The sequence below is a fragment of the Tamandua tetradactyla genome, chromosome 17 (genome assembly GCF_023851605.1).
Source record: "Tamandua tetradactyla isolate mTamTet1 chromosome 17, mTamTet1.pri, whole genome shotgun sequence".
NCBI classification, from domain to species: domain Eukaryota; kingdom Metazoa; phylum Chordata; class Mammalia; order Pilosa; family Myrmecophagidae; genus Tamandua; species Tamandua tetradactyla.
In genome coordinates this window covers 77,814,880-77,840,191 of record NC_135343.1, presented here as the reverse complement: position 1 = coordinate 77,840,191, position 25,312 = coordinate 77,814,880, and the positions used below count along the sequence as shown (strand labels likewise).

At 36.6% G+C, this 25,312-nt stretch overlaps 1 protein-coding gene across 12 annotated transcripts in view; it reads right to left on the bottom strand.

The window, feature by feature from the left end:
• The window catches only part of BIRC6 (baculoviral IAP repeat containing 6), a 311,805-nt gene that overhangs the window by 196,733 nt on the left and 89,760 nt on the right, over nucleotides 1-25,312 (bottom strand). For all 12 annotated transcript variants that reach the window (XR_013164578.1, XM_077135017.1, XM_077135019.1 and 9 more), the window contains exons 10-12: nucleotides 21,800-23,194; nucleotides 6,652-6,801; nucleotides 724-949 (exon numbers count right to left, since the gene is read on the bottom strand). Coding sequence is in view for 11 of the 12 variants with exons in the window: in XM_077135017.1 (XP_076991132.1) it covers nucleotides 724-949; nucleotides 6,652-6,801; nucleotides 21,800-23,194 (1,771 nt within the window). In the remaining variant the exon portion in view is untranslated. The remainder of the gene's footprint in view (nucleotides 1-723; nucleotides 950-6,651; nucleotides 6,802-21,799; nucleotides 23,195-25,312) is intronic.

The following is a 25,312-nucleotide window of genomic DNA, read 5'->3' as shown; positions in this document are numbered from 1 at the left end:
GATCACTGACAGATAGATAAAGGAAATGTGGTATATACACACAATGGAATATGACTCAGCCTTAAAAAGGAATGGTGCTGATATATTCAACAACAGGAATGAACCTTAAAGACACCATGAATAAAATAAGCCAGACCAAAAGGACAAATATTGTATGACTTCACTCATATGAAGTATCTAAAATATACAAATTCATAGAGGCAGAACATAGATTACCAGTTACCTGGGGCAGGGTGTAGTGGAGTGGGGTGGATGGGAAGCTACTGCTTAATAATACAAAGTTTCTGTTTAGGATGATGAAAAAGTTTTGGTAATGGACAGCAGTGATAGCAGCACAACACTGTAAATATAATTAATACCAATGAGCTGTATACTTGAAATTGGTTAAAGAGGGCAAATGTGAGTTATATACATATTACTACAACAAAAACTTAAAAAGAAATATTCATAGCACTACAAATGTTAAATTAATGCCACTAAATCATACCTCAAAAATTGGTTAAAATTTCAAATTTTATGTTACATATATTATAGAACAAAATGTTTCTGAACTAAAACTACAAAAAGAAATGGGAACACTGCAATTTCCAAAGTCAAAAGTGACAAAAACCACAAGAAAGCTTTTATATGCAAAGTTAAGAGAAATAATAATATACCTAAGAATTCTACTTCCTCTAACAAATATAGGGAAGTAAAATTAAGCATCCTGGAAGAAAGTTTTACCTGTCAGTCTGCAATTTCCACGTTCTAGTATGCTGAGCAGCATCTCCGTGGTGCTGCTGATGCAAATGTTGAGGATGCCTTCTTTGTTGCTGCTCTTGTTGAACTTCTACCCAGCATGGAGGAACAGTGGCTGAAAACCGTGGCGTCAAAGTCTCAAAGCGGGTTAGTTCCACTAGAGATGTCAAGATTTCAATGGTGAATGGCTGGTCCACCAACAAATCAACTCCTTAACACAAGTGAAAGTGGTATTTAAAGAGTTTTTTTAGAAAATAAGTTTTAATTCATGTTTTTCTATTCAATTACAACACCTGCCAAATATCCTGAAAATTAACAAATTAGGCTCAAAAACCAACATACAACTATAGTAACTAGCACTGACTACTTATAAGCAGAGAAGAAAAAAATCCATCTTGAATATCGTTATAGAGAGTACTCAGTCTACAAACCCCACCTGTTAGAAGCTACTTCCCTAACCACCCTGCATGTATAATAATAACAAAGGCAGGGGTAGTACTGCAAGCCAAACTGACATTAGATCAACTTTTAGACCTTGTTGTTTATAAAACAAAATGCCAGACATCAGCAAGCACATAACACTGGCTGGCTTTTAATCTATAAATATAACAAACGCAAGCCACCAAAGCTAAATGTCAATAAGTGGGGGATATAATGGGATTCTTGGTGTTGTTTCCCTTTTTATTTTATTTTCAATTTTTATATTCTTCCTCTTTTATTCCCCCCTTCCTCTTCAGGCTCTTGTTTATAGACGAAATAGAAATAGTCTCATACAGACTAGAAGTGAGAGCATAATGATGAATTTATACCAGGAACCACTGATTGCTTAGTTAGGATGGATTGTGTGATGTGTGAATAAAACTTTTTAAAAAAGAAACAGAAAGATATAAGTGCTGGAAAAACGTGGAGAGAGATGTGCTGTCTCACTGCTGGTGGGGAAGTAGAACGGTACAGCCCATCTGGAGGGCAGTGTGGTAGGTTCCACAGGAGGCTATGTATAGAATTGCTAAAGGTGTATATTTGGAAGACCTGAAAGCAGGGACATAAATGGAAAGTTGCACACTGGTGTTTATGGCAGCTGCATTCTTAATTTGCAATGAACGGAGGTGGCCTAAGGGTACATCAACTAAGGTACCCGGGTGAACTGTGGTATATAAAGACAATGTGGTGTATATATACAATGGAATATTGAGTGGCAGCAAGAAGGAATGAAATTGTGAGACATGGAACTAGGTGGATGGACCTTGAGGACAGTATGTTGAGTGGAATAAACCAGAAACATTATAAGCCATTAAAAGACAAACATTATAACGCCTCACTAATATGGGCTAACTATAATGTGCAAACTCTTAAGAATTGAATTTAAGAACATAGGTTATCAGATGAAGGCTTATTGTAAAGGTTCCTAGATTATAAGGTACTAACAGCAGTCACATCAATTTCTGAGTTGTAACTGTTATTTCTAAATTCTGAGATGCTAAGTTCTTTGTACATAACCTGACTGGTCCCTGGAACTTTGGGTGTCTGTATGACATCTGAGATTCAAAGCTAGAGTTCTTCAGCTATGAAAGTTGTTTACCCTATACAGCAACTGTTAAAAGAGCTGAAAAGGAGATCATACTTCAGTTACAGAGATGAATGAAATAGATCTGGTTAATCAGACTAAAGTGTAAAGGATGATACAGACTGTGTTTTAAAACTTCAACTTCTGTGTGAGACCAAAGGAAGAGATGTTTATTTGTTACAAAATTTATAGTTTTTGTAGCACACTATCTAATTTAACTTATATGGTCAGTTTATTTGAACACCATAATTACATCAAATCTTGACAGGCAGTGAGATCTTGTTGGATTATACAGGTCAGTGTGATGCTCCAATACACCACAGAGTAATCTGGGCAGAGGATAAAAAAGCATTTGTGAAGTCCCCTTGAGGGACTGGGGGGAAATGTAGAATTATTAAACTTCACCACCTGGGCATTCCTGATAATCTCACAAGCATTGGGGACCGCCAATTTAATAGGTCAAGTCCTTGATTTTAGTACCTGCCCTTATGAAACTTATTCCTGCAAAGGAGAAGCTAAGCCTACTTACAATGATGGAGAGTGAGAAGCTAAGCCTACTTACAATGATGCAGAGTGAGAAGCTAAGCCTACTTACAATGATGCAGAGTGAGAAGCTAAGCCTACTTACAATGATGCAGAGTCACCCCCAGAGAACCTTTTGTTGCACAGATGTAAACTCTCTCTCTAAGTCAACACAGCAAGTAAACTCACTGTCCTCCCCTCCGTGGTTCAGGACTCCCAAGGGTATAAATCTACCCAGCAACGTGGAACCAGATTCCGGGATGAGCCAGGACCTGGCATCGTGGGACTGAGAAAGCCTTCTTCACCAAAAGGGGAAAGAAAAATGAAACAAAATAAAGTTTCAGGAGGCTGAGAGATTTCAAGTAAAGTTGAGAGGTCATTCTGGAGGTTATTTTAATGCAGTACATAGATACCCCTTTTTTAGTTTTCAGTGGATTCAAATAGCTAGAAGGAAATATCTGGAACTGCTGAACTATTCCAGTAGCCTTGATTCTTGAAGATGACTGTATAACTATATAGCTTTTACACTGTGACCTTTTGAAAACCTTGTGGCTGACACTTTATCCAGGGTGTGGACAGATGAGTAAAAAATAAGGACAAAAAATTAAACAAATAATAGATATGGGGCATGGGGTGCTTTAGGTGTTCTTTTACATTTATATTTTCATTTTTATTCTTACAAATAGTTTTTTGTAAGTTCAGAGGGCAGGTCGTCTGAAACCAGAAGAGTCAAATAGGGACTGGTCAGACTATGTTAGATTAATAGTCATACAAGAGGAAAATTCAATGCTCTTGTAATAACTTTTTCTTTGTGTTCTCAACATTGTCATCATAAGAGATTTTATATTAAGTGCTGGCGTCTGAATCATGCTCCCCACAAAAGACATGATCAAGACCTAATCTCTGGTCCTTTGGGTAAACAGGACATTCTTAAATGGGAGCCTTGAAAATGTTAGTTAATGTATACACTCATTTTGAGTAGGATCTTTGAAGATTCTATTTAGAGGTTAACTGAATCAAAATGGGCTTGGTTAATCTGACCAGAGTCTTTATAAGAAGAGGAAACCTACGCAGGGACACAGTTGACTGACAAGCAGAAATAGAAGCCAGAAGTCAGTAAAGCCAGAAAAGGAGGTAGACTGCATGTGGTGGAAGCAGAGATACAAGCCAAGGAACCCCAGAAAGCACCAGAATGCTACAGAATCCAAGAGAAAATAAAGTCTACCTAGACCTTGATTTTGACTCTCTAGCCTCTAAAACTGTGAGACAGTAATTCCTTTTGTTTCAGTGTGGTATTTGTCATAGGTACACTGGCAGACTTAGACATTAGGTATGTTTATTCAATCAGCGTTTCAAAGTCTTTGAATACTACCTTTTTTGTGAAGTTAAACAAATTCATATCGGAAACAAAATGCTGTGGATGTAACATTTATGTGAAAGCCTTTAGCCACACCACATAACTTAACCATCATGATAATCTTTGTTCTCGTTACAGCCCATGTAACTTTGAGAAACATAATTATTACCTCTACGTATCATTTGTAAATGGTGAAAATAGTACCTTTCTTTTAATGTTGTAGTTAGGGAATAAATGAGATATTACATGTAGAAATCTTGGATGACTATCTGGCACAATACCTCATGCTCAATGAATAATAGTTACTCTTTCAAAAATTATGAGTGAATTAGGAAGACTATGAGTATAATGAGTTCAGAAAAGTTTCATGTAACAGGGATTCTATTGAATGTCCAGGCAATTTCAGTTCTAGGTTTATACTTAAAAGAATTGAAAACAGTATTCAGATATCTGTACACCAATTTTCACAGGAGCATTACTCATAATAGCCAGAAGTAGAAGCAACCCAGTACCCATCAACAGATGAATGAACAAACAAAACATACATTTACACAATGGAATATCGTTCAGTCATAAAAGAGGATATAGTTCTGACACATCCTACAACGGATGAACCTTGAAGACAGCATATTTTGTGAAATAAGCCAGGTACAAAAGGGCAAATATTGTATGAGTCTACTTTTATGAAATACCCAGAATATGCAAATTCATAGAGAGATAAAGAAGATTACAGACTACCAAAGATCAGGAGAGTTATTGCATAATGGTACAGAGTTTCTATTTTGGGTAACATAAAGGTCTGGTAATGGATACTTGGGATGGTAGTACAATATTGTGAATGTAATTAGTATCACTAAATTGTATACATGGAAGTGGTAAAAATGGGAAAATTTTTGTGCTGAATATGAAAATTTTGAAAGCTATCAAAAGAAAAGAAATTTTGAAACGTTAAAAAAAAAGTCAACATATGCTCATAACAAATACTCGCAGACTGAAAAATTTAACAATATTTTTCCAATATCTGTGATAGTTAAGACCATTTTTTTAATATACGCTGGCATTACAATAAGGCTAACAACTCGGTTCAGACAAATTAGTTTCCTTTACAAACACATGTATTCGCATATGTGAAATGTCTAACATTAGACAAAGCTGAGAAACTGCTGTTCTTGTTCCAATTAATAAAAATGAGTTTAAAAAAGACTAAAATACTTCTAGAATATTTTCAAAGAGAAATTACATTAAATACTATGACTTTTACAAGCTTATTTCAAATCCCATTAGCCCTTGTTATTATAAATTCATCTTTTATGCAAAGCTCAGATCCTGCCTGAAACAGTATAAAATATAGTTTGAACTGGGCGTGAGGTGAGGCAATTTTTCCTACCAGGAACTTTAGGAAAATATTTCACTGTCTCACGCTTATAAGGGCCAGTAGTGTACTGTACTGGGACCTAGTAGGTAGAGGCCAGAAATGCTGCCAACATTCTACAATGTAGAGGACAACCTTCTGCTGAGGCTAAGAAAACTTAATACGTAAGATAATGAAGATTACCATATATGATACTAGTAATCCCTAAAATTTGTGGGGTCTTTTGCCAGAAAGGATGGTGACATGCCTAAATATAAATGTCTATGAAGAGTAAATCCCAAATCATAAATTATTTCTATTTGAAGTATGTTTCAATTTAAACAGACTTTTCATTAAAGACTTACTAGCTTCTTTTAAATGCTAGGTTCAAGGGATAAAATATGTTAAGTACCAAGAGTAAAACATAAAAGCACTGTGGAAATGTAAAAAGACTAGCTATAAACATAAAGGGTAGGAATAATAAAGCTTTCTAGATTATTATAATACGTCAAGGGCATAAAACTGAATTGCATAGTTAAGAAATCATGGAAAATTTATTGTAGCTGAAAAGTAAAAGTAAACATTGGAGTAACTTTCTATTACTACTTCCTTTGAAAAGTAACTCTCGAGGGCGGTGTAGAACCTGAGCTGTAGAAAAGGCAAAACACACATACACACAAACTTATTTGGAGTTTCACAATGGAGTATTGAGGTCTAAACTCAGCACGCCACCTAGAGAATTTTTTTTAGCTTTTCAATTCCAATAATAATATTACCCATTCCACTGATTTTATACTTAATGTACTCTTCTTTTTCACAAAGAAGAGTTTTTTTCTCCTCCTTAACAAGATCATAAGTTCCTTAGAACAGAAATAATGTGTTTACTTCTTAGGTGACTTCACCATACTGATTAACCTAAAAACAGGTTGAGCATCACATAAATAATATTCAGTAGCAAACCTGATAAAAGAATGTCAACAAAGAAATGAACTCCTTCAAAAAATTGACAATTGATTTTAAAAAATGGAAATAAGGCTTATTATATAAGAAAGTTCCAGAAAACCTTAAATATCACAAGGATTTACATTTTAAAATAATTTTAAAAATTTAATATAGTACCTGAAATGCCAGGACTTGAAGGATTTGATAAAGGTTTGGAACCTTCTGAAGACAGTTCTATTCCTTTAGAAAGAGATCCATCCACCAGTATATCAGCTTCATCGATATCATCACAAGTTCCTCCAATTTGGAGAAAATGAAGCTCACCACCTATAGTACAATAAAATTCCATCAACACAGATACATGAAACTGGGAAAACATTCAAATATTCAAATGCATACTACCACCTGAGGCAAGAAACAATTTATTTTAATAACGCTAGCTAGGCAGACAGGGGATTACCAAAGTAATAAAACCTAAATTTTAGCAATTAAACTTTTAAAGAACTACAAATGGAAAATCAATTTAAATGAAGAAAATGGCAACTGTATGAAAATAGTTATTAACTGAGAACTTACTATATGGAAACATTTTAAGCACTTAAATTAACTCATTTAGTTTTCACAAAAAAACCTGGACATGGGGACTATTATTGTGGCCATTTATAGACGAGTAAAAGTTACACACTAATTATACTGGGAGTAAAAGCCCAATCTCGTCATCTCAGCAGTTACAAAAGTGAACAAAGATTCTCAATTTTTTGAACAACTCACAGTGAAACCAAATCAAACCAATTTTCTAATTTTCATATCTCTATCACAGAACAAAACAAAGTAAACTTAGCAAATATTATAACTGAAGAATCAATGAATAAAAGTATGTTTTACTGCTATTGTACCTTATGGGCTATGTTTAACAGGAAAACATGAGGAGTACCACAGCAACAGCAGGGGTAAATAACAGGAGAAGGGACAAGAGTTCGGCGGTTTAGATTTCATATTTGGTGAGGGTGTGCTTACTGCTTATCTTTCTCTTGGGAACAATGAAATTATCTAAAATTGAGAGTGTTAATGGACTGTGGACTTTGGGCATTCTATATGATGCTAGATGAATGCAGGTGGCTGAAGGATGAACTGACTGAGAAGCAGACTGGCAAACAATGGTGTACACATATGATCAAATATCATGCTGCTACAAAAAGGAACGAAGTCATGAGGTATGCAGTGATGTGAATAAACCTGTGGGACATTTGGTGAGGAAAAATAAGCCAGAAAATGAAGGAACAATTATTGTTTGGTCTCCTTTAGAAAATGCTTACAAGAAAACAGGGGCCTAGATTGTAAGCTCTTATAGCAAACTCATTTAGTCCGGAGTGGTAATTATAATTTCTGGATTTTGAGAGGCTGTTTTATATATCAATAACTTCGTGTTTAGAGATAGGAACAAAGACAATCAGGTCGGGATTAAGGTAATTCAGAACATGGGGTAAGGAAGACAGTGTCTATATTTTAAACTGCACCTACTCTTTGAGACCAAAGGAAGAAAGGTTTATTTTGTCCAGAACCTAAATTTTCTGCAGCACATAATCTAACTCAACCTGTCTGGATAGTCCATTTGAACAACTGAAACACAGGGAGCCCAGAATAAGAATATAATCCTGTATAGCTTAATATAATGCCTAGAAACATCCTAGAACATATTAAGAAGGTAATAAAAAAGTATTGGCAAAGTCCATTGAGGGATGGGGAAAAAAATAAGGAAACTTTTTTTTTTAACTTTACATCAGGGAATCCCCTGATACTGTGTCAAATATTAAGGACACCAAATCAATAGGCCAAGCTCTTGATCTTGAGGCTTACTCTTGTGAAGCTTATGTATGTAGCAAGAAGCTTAGACTACCTATAGGTATGCCTAAGAGTTACTTCTGGAGGACCTCTATTGTTGCTCAGATGTGGCCTCACTCTCTCTAAGTCCAACTCTGCAGATGAAATCATTGCCCTCCCCCCTATGTGGGACATGACCTCCAGGGGTGAAAGTCTCCCTGGCAACCTGGGAGGTGAGTCCCAGGGATGAATTCAGACCTGGCACCGTGGGTTCAGCAATTGCATCCTGACCAAAACGGGGGAAAGAAGTATAATTAATAAAATATCAGTGGCAGAGAGAGTTCAAACAGAGTCAAGAGGCTACTTCGGAGGTTGCTCTTCAGCACACTTCAGGTGGACCTTGCTACCTATCATAACCTGCCAACCCCAACCAGGACCATTCCAGCCAATCCTACAGAACATCTTGGGCAATACATAAGATTCCACAAGGGTTCCATGCACTAGAGTAACTTTCCAGAAACCTACAACCTCCAGATGGGTCCCTGGTCCAGATAAGTCCTGAAACCTAGACCAACCTCTCCAGAACACAGATAGTTCCATCTCCCTACCCCATATTAATAACAGACCCTTCCAATATAAAAAATTTCGAATTGCCATAGCCCAAACCACCCTAAAGAGAGGTACCGAAAGATCAAAGAGGGTGGAGTCATACATACAAGATAAGATTTAACAAATGAATATGAAGGCTGAATCATTAAATTGATATCGCTTTTGATCTCTGGTATTTTAGAGCAGCTAGAAGTAAAACCTAAAATCATGAAACTATAACCATGTCAAAGTATACGTTCTACAACTAATTATGGTGCTGTGCTTCGAAATTTATAGCTTTTTTGTACATACGTTATTTTTTGGAAAAAAAGTCAATTGTGATGATAAAAAAATATTTAAGTCCTCTAGCCTCCCATATTCTGGAGCAGCTAGAAGGAAAAAATATGAGAGGATCATATGGTAGCCCATGACAAACTCTGGGATCTGTCTTGTAACCACTTTTTGAAGAGTGCTTTAAAAACTATTGCTTTTTTATTTCTTTGCTTTGCATATATGTTATATTAAACAATAAAAAAAGTTAAAAAAAAAGTGTAAGCCAGGCTTAAAATTAAAAAAGAAAAAATTTTTGAAAAAAAATGGGAAGAGTAATCAGTGGCTGCACATTGCAGAAGAGACATTTCACAAATTTAGTCCAGATGAGTCACTAAACAAACAAGCAAACAAAACCATCAATGAACAAAAATCACAACCAAGTACTGAAGTAAAAAAATTACAAGACATGCAGAGAAAGACTGACCCATACTCAAGAAAGAAAGTAATCAGTGAAATTTCTGTGTCACAGGTGTTAGCTTTAGAAAAGACTTTGAAATTCTATTGTAAATATCTTTAAAAAACAAGATGATACCAATTATAAGAAATTATAGGACTGAGAAATAAAAGGCAAGAATGGTGAAAATGACTCAAAAAAGAATCTCAGCAAAGAAATAGAAATCTTAAGAAAAGTATAAAGGGGATCTTTTTGGGGTTGAAAAGTAAAATACCCAAAATTAAAAGTTCATTAAAGAGGTTCAAAAGCACATTAAAGATAAAAGTAGATTTAATGGGTGGAGTGAAGACAGAGCAATAAATTAACCAATCTAAATAAAAGAAAAGATTGAAGAAAAAGAACCTCAAAGACTGTGAGACATACATATAATGGGAATTCCAGCAAAAAGGGAAAAAAAGACGGAGCTTGAAAAAAAGAAGAATTTAAAGAAATAATAAGCAAAAGCATCCCAAATCTAATGAAAAACATCAGGCTACTAATCCAATGAGTCCAACAACTGGCCCAAATAGAATAAACATAAAGAGATTCACACTTAAATGCATTACAGTCAAACTGCTGAAAGCCAAAGAAAATCATAAAATCTTAATGGCAGAAAGAGAAAAAGCACTCATTACAGACAATGAAACAATCATAAACTTAACAGCTATCATGTCATAAAAAACAATAGAGTCTCTGTTACAGCATTATGATAAGTCAAAGTGCATGAAAAAATGTCAATCAAAAAAATCTATGTACAGCACAACTATTCTTCAAAGCATCTGCAGGATCAAGATGATACAGTGAGATGCTTCAGAGCACCATATCCCTAATCAAAGCTTTGAACAGTCTGCAAAAACTAACAGAGACATCTTTTTAAACCCTCCAGGAAACAGTTAAAGGACTGCAGTAACAGGGAGAGAGTCAAATCAAGAAAAAGGCCACTTAAAAGCGGTAGGATCTTGGCCTCTTGCCTCTCACTTCTTTCCTGTGAAAGTGCGCAAATGTTCCTCTCATATGAGTTCCTAATACATTTTCTAACTGCTTACTCTTAAAACAAAAAAAAAAAAGAAAAGTTGGCCTCTCCTCCAGTCCCTCAGAGGCTTGGCACAGAGTAACCTTGCCCAACCAGTGTGGATCCCTGTTCGTGGTTGTAGAAGCAGCACAGATCAGAGTAGCCCTCATAAACATACTGAGAGCACTTATGTTCGGCCCAATCTGTCCAGTGGTGGCCTCAGAGACTACATATTCCGGAACTTGCCCTGCATGTAGAAGGCAGCAGCTGTCCCACATACACTGAAGGAAAACAGTCCAATTGAGCTGCCTGGGGAAAGGGAAGGACATACCACACAATGCAGTACCTGGGACTGTGAGGAAACTGTTTCCTAGAGAACGGACATTTACAGGTATATAAATGGGGGAATTCTTAGGGTCACATGTACATGTCCAAGATAACAGACATGTACAGACACAATCAGGGAGGACCTTACACTTCGGCCTGGAGCTATTCTCCAAACAACTATGGAACTGGCAACAACTGTCTGGAGGGATTATTTTGAAACTCTGGAGTCTAGTGGGACAATGAGCAGCAGCCAGGGAAGACCTAGAGAAAGAGGATAAGCTGCAATAAATATCACCTTCAGGCAGCCACTACCATCACCCACCACCAAACTGGACAGCAGACAGCAGCAGGGACTGCATACGGGCTCCTGCTGTAATATGCTGTTGCCAGGGTGGGATAGAAGAACGTAGTCCTCCAAAATCCAAGGAGGCTGTGATTTAACCTGATCATTCTTTGATCAGTACTTCGGAAGGCTGGGGAACCAGCTCTGAGGGGAGCCATTGTTTCAATTCCTCCCCTGAGCCAGGCAAAAGCAGCAGAGGAATTTTAAGGAGACAATACTTAATTTATTCCATTTTTGCTTTTTTTAAAATTTTCTCTTCCCATTTAAAGTTTGGAAAACTCACAAATTGATGGCGTTTGCTCTCAACAACTACCAAAAACAAAAAACAAAACCAGCAATCCCAAAGGAGTGACAGAATAAGACTTAAAAAAATGACAAAACTCACAAGAAACAGGAAAGGATGACCCATTCAGAAAAGAAATGGAATATGCCAGAAACCATCTCTGAAGAAACTCATACTTAGGAACTATTACACTTTAAACAAAAATCTGGAGGTACAAAGTACAATAATTTAAATGAAAACCTCATTAGCTGGGTACCATAGCAGATATGACCAAGCAGAAGAAACGATCAGCAAACTTGAAGACCAGGCAATTGAAATTACCCAGTGTGAAACAGAGAAAAAGAATGAAGTAAATGAACAGCACCTGAGGGGCCCATGGAACACCATTCAACATACACATCATTTGAGTCAAGTCCCAGAAGACAAGAAAAAGAAAAGAGCTATAGAAAAAGTATTTTAAGAAATAAAGGCCCCAAACTTCCTAAATCTAATAAAAGACATGAATATATACATCCGGGAACCTCAACAAACTCTAAGCAGGACAGACTTGCAAACTCTAAGCAAAACAGGCTTCAAGCAATCTGTACCATGAGACATCATACAGAAATTGTCAAAATTCAAAGACAGAGAAGATGCTGAAAGAAGCAAGAGAGAAGAAACTTGTCACGTACGAGGGATCTCTAATAAGATTAACAGTAGATTTCTCATCAGACACATTGGAAGCAAGACACAGTGGTATGGCATATTTAATGTGTTTAAAGAAAAAAATTCAACACAATTCTATATCTGGCAAAACTAACTTTCAAAAATGGAGGAGAGGGCAGGCCACGGTGGCTGAGCATGCAGAGTTCTTTCCTGCCTTGCTGGAGACCTGGGTTCAATTCCTGGTGCCTGCTCATGCAAAAAAAAAAAAAGGGGGAGAGGGCAGGCCAAGGTGGCTCAGCAGGCAGATTTCTCGCCTGCCATGCCAGAGACCTGGGTTCATTTCCTGGTGCCTGCCCATGCAAAAAAATACAGAAGGAGGAAAAAAAATGAAGGAAAACTGAAGTTAGACCAACAGAGGTGGTGTCAGATGGCAGGGATGAGAACCTTTTTGCTGACCCCTGTGATGAAGGCAGTGTTTCTCAACGAGGTACAGACTGAGGACTTCCAGTATTACGAGGATATGGACGTGTATTTCTACCCCTGCCTATCTGGGGATTACCTCTGCATCACCATGAAAGATCTGGAGAATAGGGAAGACATGGCAACGTGTCCTACCTAGCTGCTCTCTCACTATAAAAGTGATTTATGACAAAGATCAGTTTCTGTGTAAAGAAACAATTCCAGCACCTTCCACCAACAGACTTAGTTAAATGCTGAGGAAGGCTTTAAGAGTCCAAATCATGAACAGTTGAGAATGAGCCAAGATGGAAAAATCAAATGCAAAATTACAGACCTCTTCACAAGCACAACGTTTTTGTGGTTTGTTATTCTGTTAGAGTGTGGATGCTTACCATCAACTGCTACACTCACTTTCAATTAAAGAAGCAATCCACAGCATAACATACCTGGATTTCATCATAAAACTTTGAATTGCAAGTGTCCTTAATTTTCCAACCAAATTTTTTAGGAAGATAATCCCAAATTACTATATTTTTGTCTCTCAGTTGCGTCATTTTTATATCTTAAACCTAATTACTTCAGTATCCAATAACAGAATCATCTACCACAAAGTGATTAGTATTCCCTGACCAAAAAAAGGGATTGTATTTTTTACTTGGTTATTAAGATTATTAACATTAGCCCTTCCTTTCAAATTTGACATCAACCTTGCTATTCTAAACTTAAGAAAATTCGTCTCTTCTCAGTCGTGTCATTGTTAGAATGTTGATATTCTATTAAGCATACCTTGATGCATTAGAGAGCTGGTGGTGGTATTAAAGAGAAAATACAGCGAGATGATAATTTCTCCAGAGCTAAAAGTAAGTGAATAAAGAGGAAAAGTTAAAAAGTGAAATGGTCAAAGAATATTGAGTTTCCTTTTCAATAGTTTATGTATCTTGAAACTCAGGATAAGATAAAAAGACAAGCAGTCAACGGAAGCAAAATTGGTAACAGAATAAGAGGAGCCAAACATATCAACTTAGTAAATGAGATCCTTGAATGATTTTGCCAGATCAGGGCAAATAACATTTCTGTACCTGGGTTTTGTTTGCTTCTTTTTAGAAAAGACTACTGAAATTGCACTCCAGATGGGGGGGCCAGTCTTTAAGGGGGAGGCAATGTTTTCAGTATGATTACAGTTATCATGCCACTGTGGCTAAAAGGTGAAGCCTCTACAATGGCTTCTGTTTGCTGAAAATGAGTTTGAAAACTGGAGGTCTACTCTGAATACCCATTACGTGCAACCAAACCAGACATGCATTCTTACTAAGATATTGCTCTGGAGAAAAATAAATATATACAGATAGGCCATTAGTTTTCCTTTGCTGCAATGCTGAAAAGTAGCACAAAATTAGAATCATTTATATGGAAATTCGACTTTTTTCTTCATATATGCAAATTTTCTATGCATATATAAAGTAAAGACAATGAACTGATGTCTGGCAGGTTCGTTTACGAATGGCTCCTGCAATTAAAAACAGAACTGGCTTGCTAGAATGTGAACATTTCTTTTACTAATTGACAACTGTGCTACACACAGTCGCTGGGGGTGGGGGTGGGGGTTAAATTAAAACAAGTGTGTAACCTTTTACTTGCTTGCAGCATGGTTATGTACAGCCACCAGGCTGAGATATAATAACTCACCATGGTGTGAAGCATTCATTACATGGCATATTCTTGATGTGCTGAGAAATTTCACTGCTATGTGGGATACTGACATCCCTGAAGTAATCCACAATTGCTCTGGAAAAACTGGTCTCAGAACCAGAGGCTATTGCAAATGAACAGAGCAAGATACGTAATAAGTGACTGAAATGAGCTGCCCCAAACTCACATGTTGATGGTTTTGTAGATACTGATACATGTTAGCTCCCTCTGCTGATGTTGAATTTCAAACAAGAATAGGCACATTTGACATGGGTCTATTATGAGCATAGAAGAATGGGACGAATAGTTGCCAAAACTGAAACATCCCAGGAAAAAAGAAGCATAAACAGCACTGATAATGAGTGCTAATGTTAAATCAAAAGGAAAACCAGGGTCATTTTAGATATGACTAGAGTTCCAGGTTATATATGCCTTACTTAGCCCAACAGACATTTGTGGAGTCTCTCAAAGAAACGATTTGTAGTCAAGTCTCTGCCTTTTATTAGCTTTTGTAATCTTTGACAATGCCAGTGGATTCCTTATCTATACAATTAGGTGACTTGGATCGGCTGATTTCTGAACTGTCAGTTCTATAATGTCAGGTTTAGGAGCCTGCAGGAACTGAAGTGGTATCTGAAACCTTTATAAACTCAAACTATCTAAATTATGAATTACAAAGAGACTCTATTCTTCAAAAACTTGATGTTACCCCACACTTGAACACGAAAATTACAAAGACAGCTCTTTAAATTGTTCTACATACACTTTAGTGTACACCTCTAGAGAGAAACATTTTCCTTGGAAAGTACCCAACAATTTTCTAATAACTTTACATATTAGTTTATTATAAACTTGGCATGGTAAATAATCAGATAAATTTTTTTAAAAAAGGAGAATTTAAGATGTTGATAGATAAACAAAAGCTGAAAATGAGTTCATTACCAGAAGACCAATCATACAAGAAATGCTAAAGATTAGAGTCCTTCAGGCTGAAATAAAACAATACCAGACAGTAGCTCAAGGCCATAAGAACAAATAAAGAACATAGGTAAAGGTAACATAGGTATGTTCTAATATATAAAATAGAAATACCTATGCTAATGGGTATGCAATGTATAAAGATGGATATTTCTCAGGAAATAACATATCGGAGGAAGTATGTGATGGAGCAGAGAGTTTGAATACTTCTAAAACTAAGTTGGTACAAGTCAAACTACATTTTTATTAATTTAAGGTGACAATTGTAATTAACAAAGGCAACCACTAATAATGTAACTAAAAAACAGAAAAGGAAAGAAGAAAGGAATAAAAATGATACTCTATAAAAAAGCAAGGAAATGCGAAATTAAAAGGCAGTAATGGACTATGAAGGAATGAAAAACATAAGATACGTAGAAAACAAAAAGTTAAATGTCAATGATTTAAAAGTGCAGATCCTCTAATTAGAATAAGCAAATTCAGAGTCAGAATCTAGAATAAAGATTACCTGGAAACACTCAGCACAAAAGGAATTGAGAAAACCTTCTCGACCAAAAGGAGGAAGAGAGAAATTAGACAAAATAAAGTGCCAATGGCTGAGAGATTCCAAAGAGTCAAGAAATTATCCCGGAGGTTATTCTTATGCATTAAACAGATATCACCTTTTTAGTTAAGGTGCAACAGAGAGGCTGCAGGGGACTGCCTGAAAATGTAGAGCTATGTTCCAATAGCCACGTTTCTTGAAGATGATTGTATATATAGCTTTTGCAATGTGACTGTGTGATTGTGAAAACTGTGTGTCTGATACTTCTTTTATATATCTTATGGACAGATGGGTAAAACATATGGATTAAAAATAAATAAATAATAGGGAGAACGAATGTTAAAATAAATTTAGTAGATTGAAATGCTGGTGATTGGTGAAGGGGAGGGGTAAGGGATGTGGTATGTATGAATTTTTTTCTGTTTTCTTTTTATTGCTTTTTCTGAACTGATGCAGATGTTCTAAGAAATGATCATGATGATGAATATATAACTATGTGATGTTTAAAAAAAAAAAAAAAGACAACAACCATAGAATTATTCTTGCTTTCTGGTAGCACACAATCTGAACAAACCTATGCTTCCTTTAACCCACCCCCAAATCAACTAACAGAAATACAGACCCTATAATAAGGTCCTGCTAATACCCTCTAAATGAAATGCCTTGAGGTTCTGTGGAGTACTTTCTTGCTGAAATGAGAAGTAAATCCAACTCTCATTCAAAAAAAAAAAGCTAATCTAACGGATCTAACTGGATTATGATGTTATTTGAAGAATTTTTTTATTCCTTATTATTTTATTGGATGTATCTCAAAGAATCTGAACCACAATATACAAACATCCTTCTTGGATAAATTCCCGAAATCTTTTTAAAAGAGAAAAACTTAGGGACTTCCTACCAGAGCCACAATTAGAAAGTATGTATAAACTCTTCTCAAATCCCAATTCTTCGGCCAAGCCTTGGTTAGTCATATAAGCTTCAAGCATCTCCTGGCCTTAATTCCTACAACCTATCACCATGACTTGATCTTGCCTAATGTGTCAGTAATCCTTTTCAAAAACTGCTTTACTGAGCCAGCCCTCCTCTCCCTCTTTCTCGGCCAGCGGCGCTCCCGCTGCCAGCCACCCAGCCCTCCTCTTCCCCCTTGTCCGCCGGCAGCGCTCCCGCCGCCATCTAACCCTTATCATTCCCCTTCTGCTCCGGCGGCGGACCATCCGCCATCTTATCCTTTCCTTTCTCCTTCTGCTCCAGCGGCTCTCCAACCACCACCATGCCCTCTTCCGCCTTCACCAGCTCCTCTGCCACCGTCCTCGACAGCCTGGCCACCTTCACCTTTCCTCCTCCAGAACAGCTACTGGGGGAGTGGAGACGATACAGAGCAGCTCCCGGAGCCACGACGGAGATCAAAGGGACGGCGTACCCCATCCTGGAACAGCTGACTGTCTGGGAGAACCAGCTCCGGTGAGATCGCCGAGGGGCGTGGGCTTTCCCGGGTAGGACGGCAAGAGGCCGGGGTCCCTCCCTTCCTCCTTTCCAGGCCAGCTGGCAGAACTGGGCAAGCGGTCCCGTCAAGCCGCGGCGGCTGGCGCCCCCACCACGAGAGGCCCCCTGGACCAACTGAGAGAGTTGGGTCGGAAATTCCCAGACCGTGGAGAACGGTGACCGAAGGTGACCGAAGGTGACCATTCCAAACACATGACTCCCCGGTCCGGCTGGGAACGGTGCACTCTCCCGGGCTGCGGCGGCTGGCACCCTCCCGCCACGCTTAGCGCCCCGGGCCGACTAGGAAATTCGGTTGGACACTCTCCCGGGCTGGGGTGGCCGGCAACCCTTCCCACATTTGGACCCCCGGGACGCAGCAAAGGCAATGCTAAGAGGGAAATTTATTGCCCTAAATGCCTATATCAGAAAAGAAGAAAAGGCAAAAATGCAGGAATTAACTGTCCACTTGGAAGAACTGGAGAAAGAACAGCAAACTAATCCCAAAGCAAGCAAAAGGAAAGAAATAACAAAGATTAGAGCAGAAATAAATGAAATTGAAAACATGAAAACAACAGAGAAAATCAATAAGGCCAGAAGTTGGTTCTATGAGAAAATCAGTAAGATTGATGGGCCCTTAGCAAGACTGACAAAAAGAAGAAGAGAGAGGATGCAAATAAATAAGATCAGAAATGGAAGAGGAGACATAACTACTGACCTCACAGAAATAAAGGAAGTAATAAGAGGATACTATGAACAACTTTACACTAATAAATACAACAATTTAGATGAAATGGATGGATTTCTGGAAAGACATGAACAACCAACTTTGACTCAAGAAGAAATAGACGACCTCAACAAACCAATCACAAGTAAAGAAATTGAATTAGTCATTCAAAAGCTTCCTAAAAAGAAAAGTCCAGGACCAGATGGCTTCACATGTGAATTCTACCAAACATTCCAGAAAGAATTAGTACCAACTCTGCTCAAACTCTTCAAAAAAATCAAAGTGGAGGGGAAACTACCTAATTCATTCTATGAAGCCAACATCACCCTCATACCAAAACCAGGCAAAGATATTACAAAAAAAGAAAACTACAGACCAATCTCTCTAATGAATATAGATGCAAAACTCCTCAATAAAATTCTAGCAAATCGTATCCAACAACACATTAAAAGAATTATACATCATGACCAAGTAGGATTCATCCCAGGTATGCAAGGATGGTTCAACATAAGAAAATCAATTAATGTAATACACCATATCAACAAATCAAAGCAGAAAAATCACATGATCATCTCAATTGATGCAGAAAAGGCATTTGACAAGATTCAACATCCTTTCCTGTTGAAAACACTTCAAAAGATAGGAATACAAGGGAACTTCCTTAAAATGATAGAGGGATTATATGAAAAACCCACAGCTAATATCATCCTCAATGGGGAAAAATTGAAAACTTTCCCCCTAAGATCAGGAAAAAGACAAGGATGTCCACTATCACCACTATTATTCAACATTGTGTTGGAGGTTCTAGCCAAAGCAATCAGACAAGAAAAAGAAATACAAGGTATCAAAATTGGAAAGGAAGAAGTAAAACTATTACTGTGTGCAGACGATATGATACCATACGTCGAAAACCCAGAAAAATCCACAACAAAACTAATAGAGCTAATAAATGAGTACAGCAAAGTAGCAGGTTACAAGATCAACATTCAAAAATCTGTAGCGTTTCTATACACTAGTAATGAACAAGCTGAGGGGGAAATCAAGAAACGAATCCCATTTACAATTGCAACTAAAAGAATAAAATACCTAGGAATAAATTTAACTAAAGAGACAAAAAACCTATATAAAGAAAACTACAAAAAACTGCTAAAAGAAATCACAGAAGACCTAAATAGATGGAAGGGCATACCGTGTTCATGGATTGGAAGACTAAATATAATTAAGATGTCAATCCTACCTAAATTGATCTACAGATTCAATGCAATGCCAATCAAAATCCCAACAACTTATTTTTCAGAAATAGAAAAACCAATAAGCAAATTTATCTGGAAGGGCAGGGTGCCCCGAATTGCTAAAAACATCTTGAGGAAAAAAAAACCAAGCTGGAGGTCTCGCGCTGCCTGACTTTAAGGCATATTATGAAGCCACAGTGATCAAAACAGCATGGTATTGGCATAAAGATAGATATATCGACCAATGGAATCGAATAGAGTGCTCAGATATAGACCCTCTCATCTATGGACATTTGATCTTTGATAAGGCAGTCAAGCCAACTCAACTGGGACAGAACAGTCTCTTCAATAAATGGTGCCTAGAGAACTGGATATCCATATGCAAAAGAATGAAAGAAGACCCATATCTCACACCCTACACAAAAGTTAACTCAAAATGGATCAAAGATCTAAACATTAGGTCTAAGACCATAAAACAGTTAGAGGAAAATGTAGGGAGATATCTTATGAAACTTACAACTGGAGGTGGTTTTATGGACCTTAAACCTAAAGCAAGAGCACTGAAGAAGGAAATAAATAAATGGGAGCTCCTCAAAATTAAACACTTTTGTGCATCAAAGAACTTCATCAAGAAAGTAGAAAGACAGCCTACACAATGGGAGATAATATTTGGAAATGACATATCAGATAAAGGTCTAGTATCCAGAATTTATAAAGAGATTGTTCAACTCAACAACAAAAGGACAGCCAACCCAATTACAAAATGGGAAAAAGACTTGAACAGACCACCTACCAGAAAAGGAAATACGAATGGCCAAGAGGCACATGAAGAGATGCTCAATGTCCCTGGCCATTAGAGAAATGCAAATCAAAACCACAATGAGATATCATCTCACACCCACCAGAATGGCCATTATCAACAAAACAGAAAATGACAAGTGCTGGAGAGGATGCGGAGAAAGAGGCACACTTACCCACTGTTGGTGGGAATGTCAAATGGTGCAACCACTGTGGAAGGCAGTTTGGCGATTCCTCAAAAAGCTGAATATAGAATTGCCATACAACCCAGCAATACCATTGCTAGGTATCTACTCAAAGGACTTAAGGGCAAAGACATAAACGGACATTTGCACACCAATGTTTATAGCAGCGTTATTTACAATTGCAAAGAGATGGAAACAGCCAAAATGTCCATCAACAGACGAGTGGCTAAACAAACTGTGGTATATACATACGATGGAATATTATGCAGCTTTAAGACAAGATAAACTTATGAAGCATGTAATAACACGGATGGACCTAGAGAACATTATGCTGAGTGAGTCCAGCCAAAAACTAAAGGACAAATACTGTATGGTCCCACTGATGTAAACTGACATTCGAGAATAAACTTGGAATATGTCATTGGTAACAGAGTCCAGTAGGAGTTAGAAACAGGGTAAGATAATGGGTAATTGGAGCTGAAGGGATACAGACTGTGCAACAGGACTAGATACAAAAACTCAAAAATGGACAGCACAATAATACCTAAGTGTAAAGTAATCATGTTAAAACACTGAATGAAGCTGCATCTGAGCTATAGGTTTTTTTGTTTTGTTTTGTTTGTTTTGTTTTGTTTTTACTGTTATTATTACTTTTATTTCTTTTCTCTATTTTAACATTCTATATCTTTTTCTGTTGTGTTGCTAGTTCCTCTAAACCGATGCAAATGTACTAAGAAACGATGATCATGCATCTATGTGATGATGTTAAGAATTACTGATTGCATATGTAGAATGGTATGATTTCTAAATGTTGGGTCAATTTCTTTTTTTTCCGTTAATTAATAAAAAAAAAAAACTGCTTTACTGCCCCAACTTAAAACGAATTCTAAGAAAAGTAAAATAGAAACAAAAAAGCATTGTCTTATTGCCTCAGATGTTGCAAGGGATGGGAGTAAATCAGACAAGAAAAATTTATTTGGTGAAACTAATAATTACTTGCTAAGTATTCAAAAAATAAATAAGGACATATATCTGTGCTAGAAATTTTACATACATTATTTAATTTAATTCTAACAAGTCTAGGAAACAGCCTTTCTATCCTAGTTTATAAATAAAGGTACAAAGGTTTACTGAGTTTAAAGTAACTTGCCAAGGTCACAAATCTGAGCAGATGCAGAGCCAGGACTCAGAAACAACAGCTGGTTATTTTCTTGAGATTAAAGCAGAGAAGATATTTTCTGACTTATTAACTTATTTACAATTAGGATTCTTACATTGGGGAGGAGAAAATGTTTTGAAAACACAACAGTACAAAGATTCACCATTTCATCATAAAGAAATAAATTTTCCCTATCTATATAGATCTACATGTCAAAACAGGTCTGCAGATAACTGGATGCCATACTGATTTAGTCATTCGACATGGATATGAAGAATCAAACAGCTTACCTCTGGTGCAGGCACACAGCCTGTCTGTGCCTGAGCAGTAAATGACAGAAACAAACATGTCCTGTTCCTCAGAGCCCTCCTTTTTGGGAGGTTCCACTTTGGCCAAAATTTCAAAATTTGAAAGATCTAGTATTTTTACATATCCTCCCTGAGTGGTTATAACCAGGTGTCCAAGAGTAGAAATATCAGACTTCTTTTCTCTCTCAATGCCATTCTTTGAGGTTAACTGTATTTCCTCAGCAGGTTCCTCATAGTCATCCTCTCGATTATCTAATATATCTGGTGGAAGCAAAATGAGCGAGGTAATTGTGTCCTGGGGATCTTTGATATGTTGGATTTTTATTGGCTCCTCTTCCAAAGTCACTATCCGAGTGGCATAATTCATTTTATAAAGTACTAAATACCCACCACTGGCATTCCTCTGTTCGGGCTGAATTATTAAAGGAGTCTGTACATCTGCTGGTGATTCATGTTGGATTACACTAAGATTTGCACCATTCACAACCGTAAGATTTGACTCCAGTTCACCTTTCCGTCTATTACATAGTGCAGAGTTTAATTTATTTAAATTATTCAAGGCCTCTACTTGATTTATTGCACTCAAGGATTCAACAGGGCATGTCCGCAGTCCTACCAACAAATGAATTCCATCAGCACAAGGAGTTATTGAGTCTATACAAAGATTCTCCTCCTCTGCAAACTTCGGCAGCCTCAAACACTGAACCAAAGTTCCAGGTTTGGGAAACACAGAGTTCCACTTGTCAGAATCTGGAGAGGTAAGACTGGCTGCTGCATCTGCAAATTGTTGAATGTAAGTCACAGGAGGATCCTGCAACAACAACTGCTCCTGACTATCCAGCTCCATTTCAATAATCTGTGGAACTGTAAAACCATCATCGTGCAAACTTTTACTCATAATATTGTTCATCTGTGAAAAGATTTTTCCTGCTTTCTCATCAGATTCCTTGATGCTATAAAGCAGTAAAATGGGTAAAGTCCTCCTTATCAGAGGAGAATTTAGTTCTGAATTAGTACAGGATTCATTGTCAGTTGATCCTTGTTCTGATATACTTTCACCCTGAGTTCTGCTTAAACCATCCAGTGATCTGTGAGAATTACTACTAATGGGTGAGGTAGCAGGAGACTTATATGTTAATAAACCTCCAGCTAATAAACATGGAAAAGGAATGTTGTGTTGTTCCTGATGCTTTTCCTTTGTCTTTTCACTCTTGCAATTTGTTAAACTAGGATTTGCCCCAAGTTCTTCAAGATCCTTAACAGTATCTTCAAGTACATTTGCAACAATTTCCCACTGAAGTTTTTCTGGCTGCTGTAGAATGCTGAGTGCTGTTATATCAAGACTCACTTCCATGGCTTCCTTCTGTGATGTATGCCCTTTGAAATGGAACAATATTCATTAGATATAGCCTTGTAACTGCAAATCAAAACCTATGGTTTAATGTTCTCATTAATTTTCTTTTTTACTCATTTAGTTGTGCCTTATAATTATATAAATGGAATAATTTAAAGTATTTTAAAGAAAATTTAATCATCTGAAATGAACCAGTTCAGAAAAATGAAGGTATTTTAATTTTCAATTCAAAATATTCTCTCCTGGTAATTTTGTGAGTAAAACCCTTCTCTTAAAAATTAAGAGAGGGCGGGCCGCGGTGGCTCAGCGGGCAAAGTGCTTGCCTGCTATGCCGGAGGACCTCGGTTCGATTCCCGGCCCCAGCCCATGTAACAAAAACGGAGAAACAGAATACAATAAAACAAGAAAATGTTTAAAAATGTTTCCCTTTCTTCCTTCCTTCCTTCCTTCTATCCTTCCTTCCTTCTCTCTGTCTTTCCTTTAAAAAAAAAAAAAAAAAAAAAAAATTAAGAGAATAAAAGAGTTTGAAATAAAAAATATTTAGCTATCATTTTAAATGAATATAGGAAGTAACAGGATGCCTGCACTTCAATTCTAAACCAAAAAGATACCCATACTATTTATGTATGCATCAATTCTGCACTTTGCCATTATCCGTAAAAAAACTATTCTAATCTCAGTTCCCTTTCTTCTACCATCTGAAAATGGTCATAGCACCATCTCCTCCCACCACTTACCAATGCTCTTTCAACCAATCTGTATCTTTCTTAATAGCACAAACTGATAGTATCAGCCAGGCAACAACATTATTAGCAACAATTACGAAAAAAAAAAAAACTCCAGTTATATAAAAATACAGGAAAAAATTAGAATGACTTTACAATTTTAGATAGGAAAAACACAGAAGAGTAAAGGAAATAAATATAAAATAATTTAATGTGAGTACAAAATTTGAAAGCTGTCCAAGTGAAGGAATAAGCAGCAGAGATTTATGGACACTGAACCTTAAGGTATACCATAAATCTAGTCTACACCATACACCATATACTGTTAACTATTTCATTTACAATCTCTTCAACATTGACAGCTTTATCTAGAATTGCCCATATTCTTGGGATAATCTTCTTACTTCACATACAATTACTACTATCCTATAAAACTGAACATTTTCTAGCTAAAAGGAATTTTAAGTATAAATGCAACAACTTAATGATACTAATAAAGCTGCTCATTTATTTAAACACGCATATGACTGTATTCACATAAAGCCTTTTACTGCCTCACAATATTCATGTGTATTTTTTCCCTTTCACTATTTCAATTACAAATTGAAGACTGACAGTGAAATATTTTAATATTTTAATACACAACAATAAACCCCTAGAATAGTCAACTATCTATTAAAGTCTATTGACAAATTTAGCTAAAAGACATTTTTAAAGTTTTAAAATAAAATTAACTAATTATAAATTATTTGTATTAAGGTACAATATTCAAAGTGAACTGAAGGTCATTTGGTATGAGACTATTCACTAAAAAGGAAAATATAACCAGTCACAATACTATTCTGTTTCCTCACAACTATCTAATCAACAGTGGTTTCAAAAAATATTTCATGATAAATGAGAAGTCAGAGAACACTTACTTTCCTATACTAAATGTAACTTTTTTTGGTTTTTTTTGCATGGGTAGGATTCAGGAATCGAACCTGGGTCTCCAGCATGGCAGGACAGCAGTCTGTCAGTTGAGCCACTATTGGCACCACCTTATACTAACTGTAACTTCTGACAACTCTACTATATAAAACTACATCTCTTCTAAAAAGATTTAATAAAGATATCTTAATACATGACATTTCACATTGAAAAATAGCTACAATTTAACAGCCACATATTGACTACTTCCTAAAGTCCTATGTGCTTTACATATTTTTATCTCACAGTGACAGATGTTAATATAATTTTATACATTAAGAATTGGAATCAAACTATGAAAAGTGATAGAGGTAGGATTTGATTTTGATGTAAAAAATATTGTGAGGTGCACTACTGGCCTTTTTGTATAAAATTAGCTTATTATTGTATAAAATATGATGCATATTTCTTTGTCTTAATATTTCATAAACATTAATGGTGCCTTAA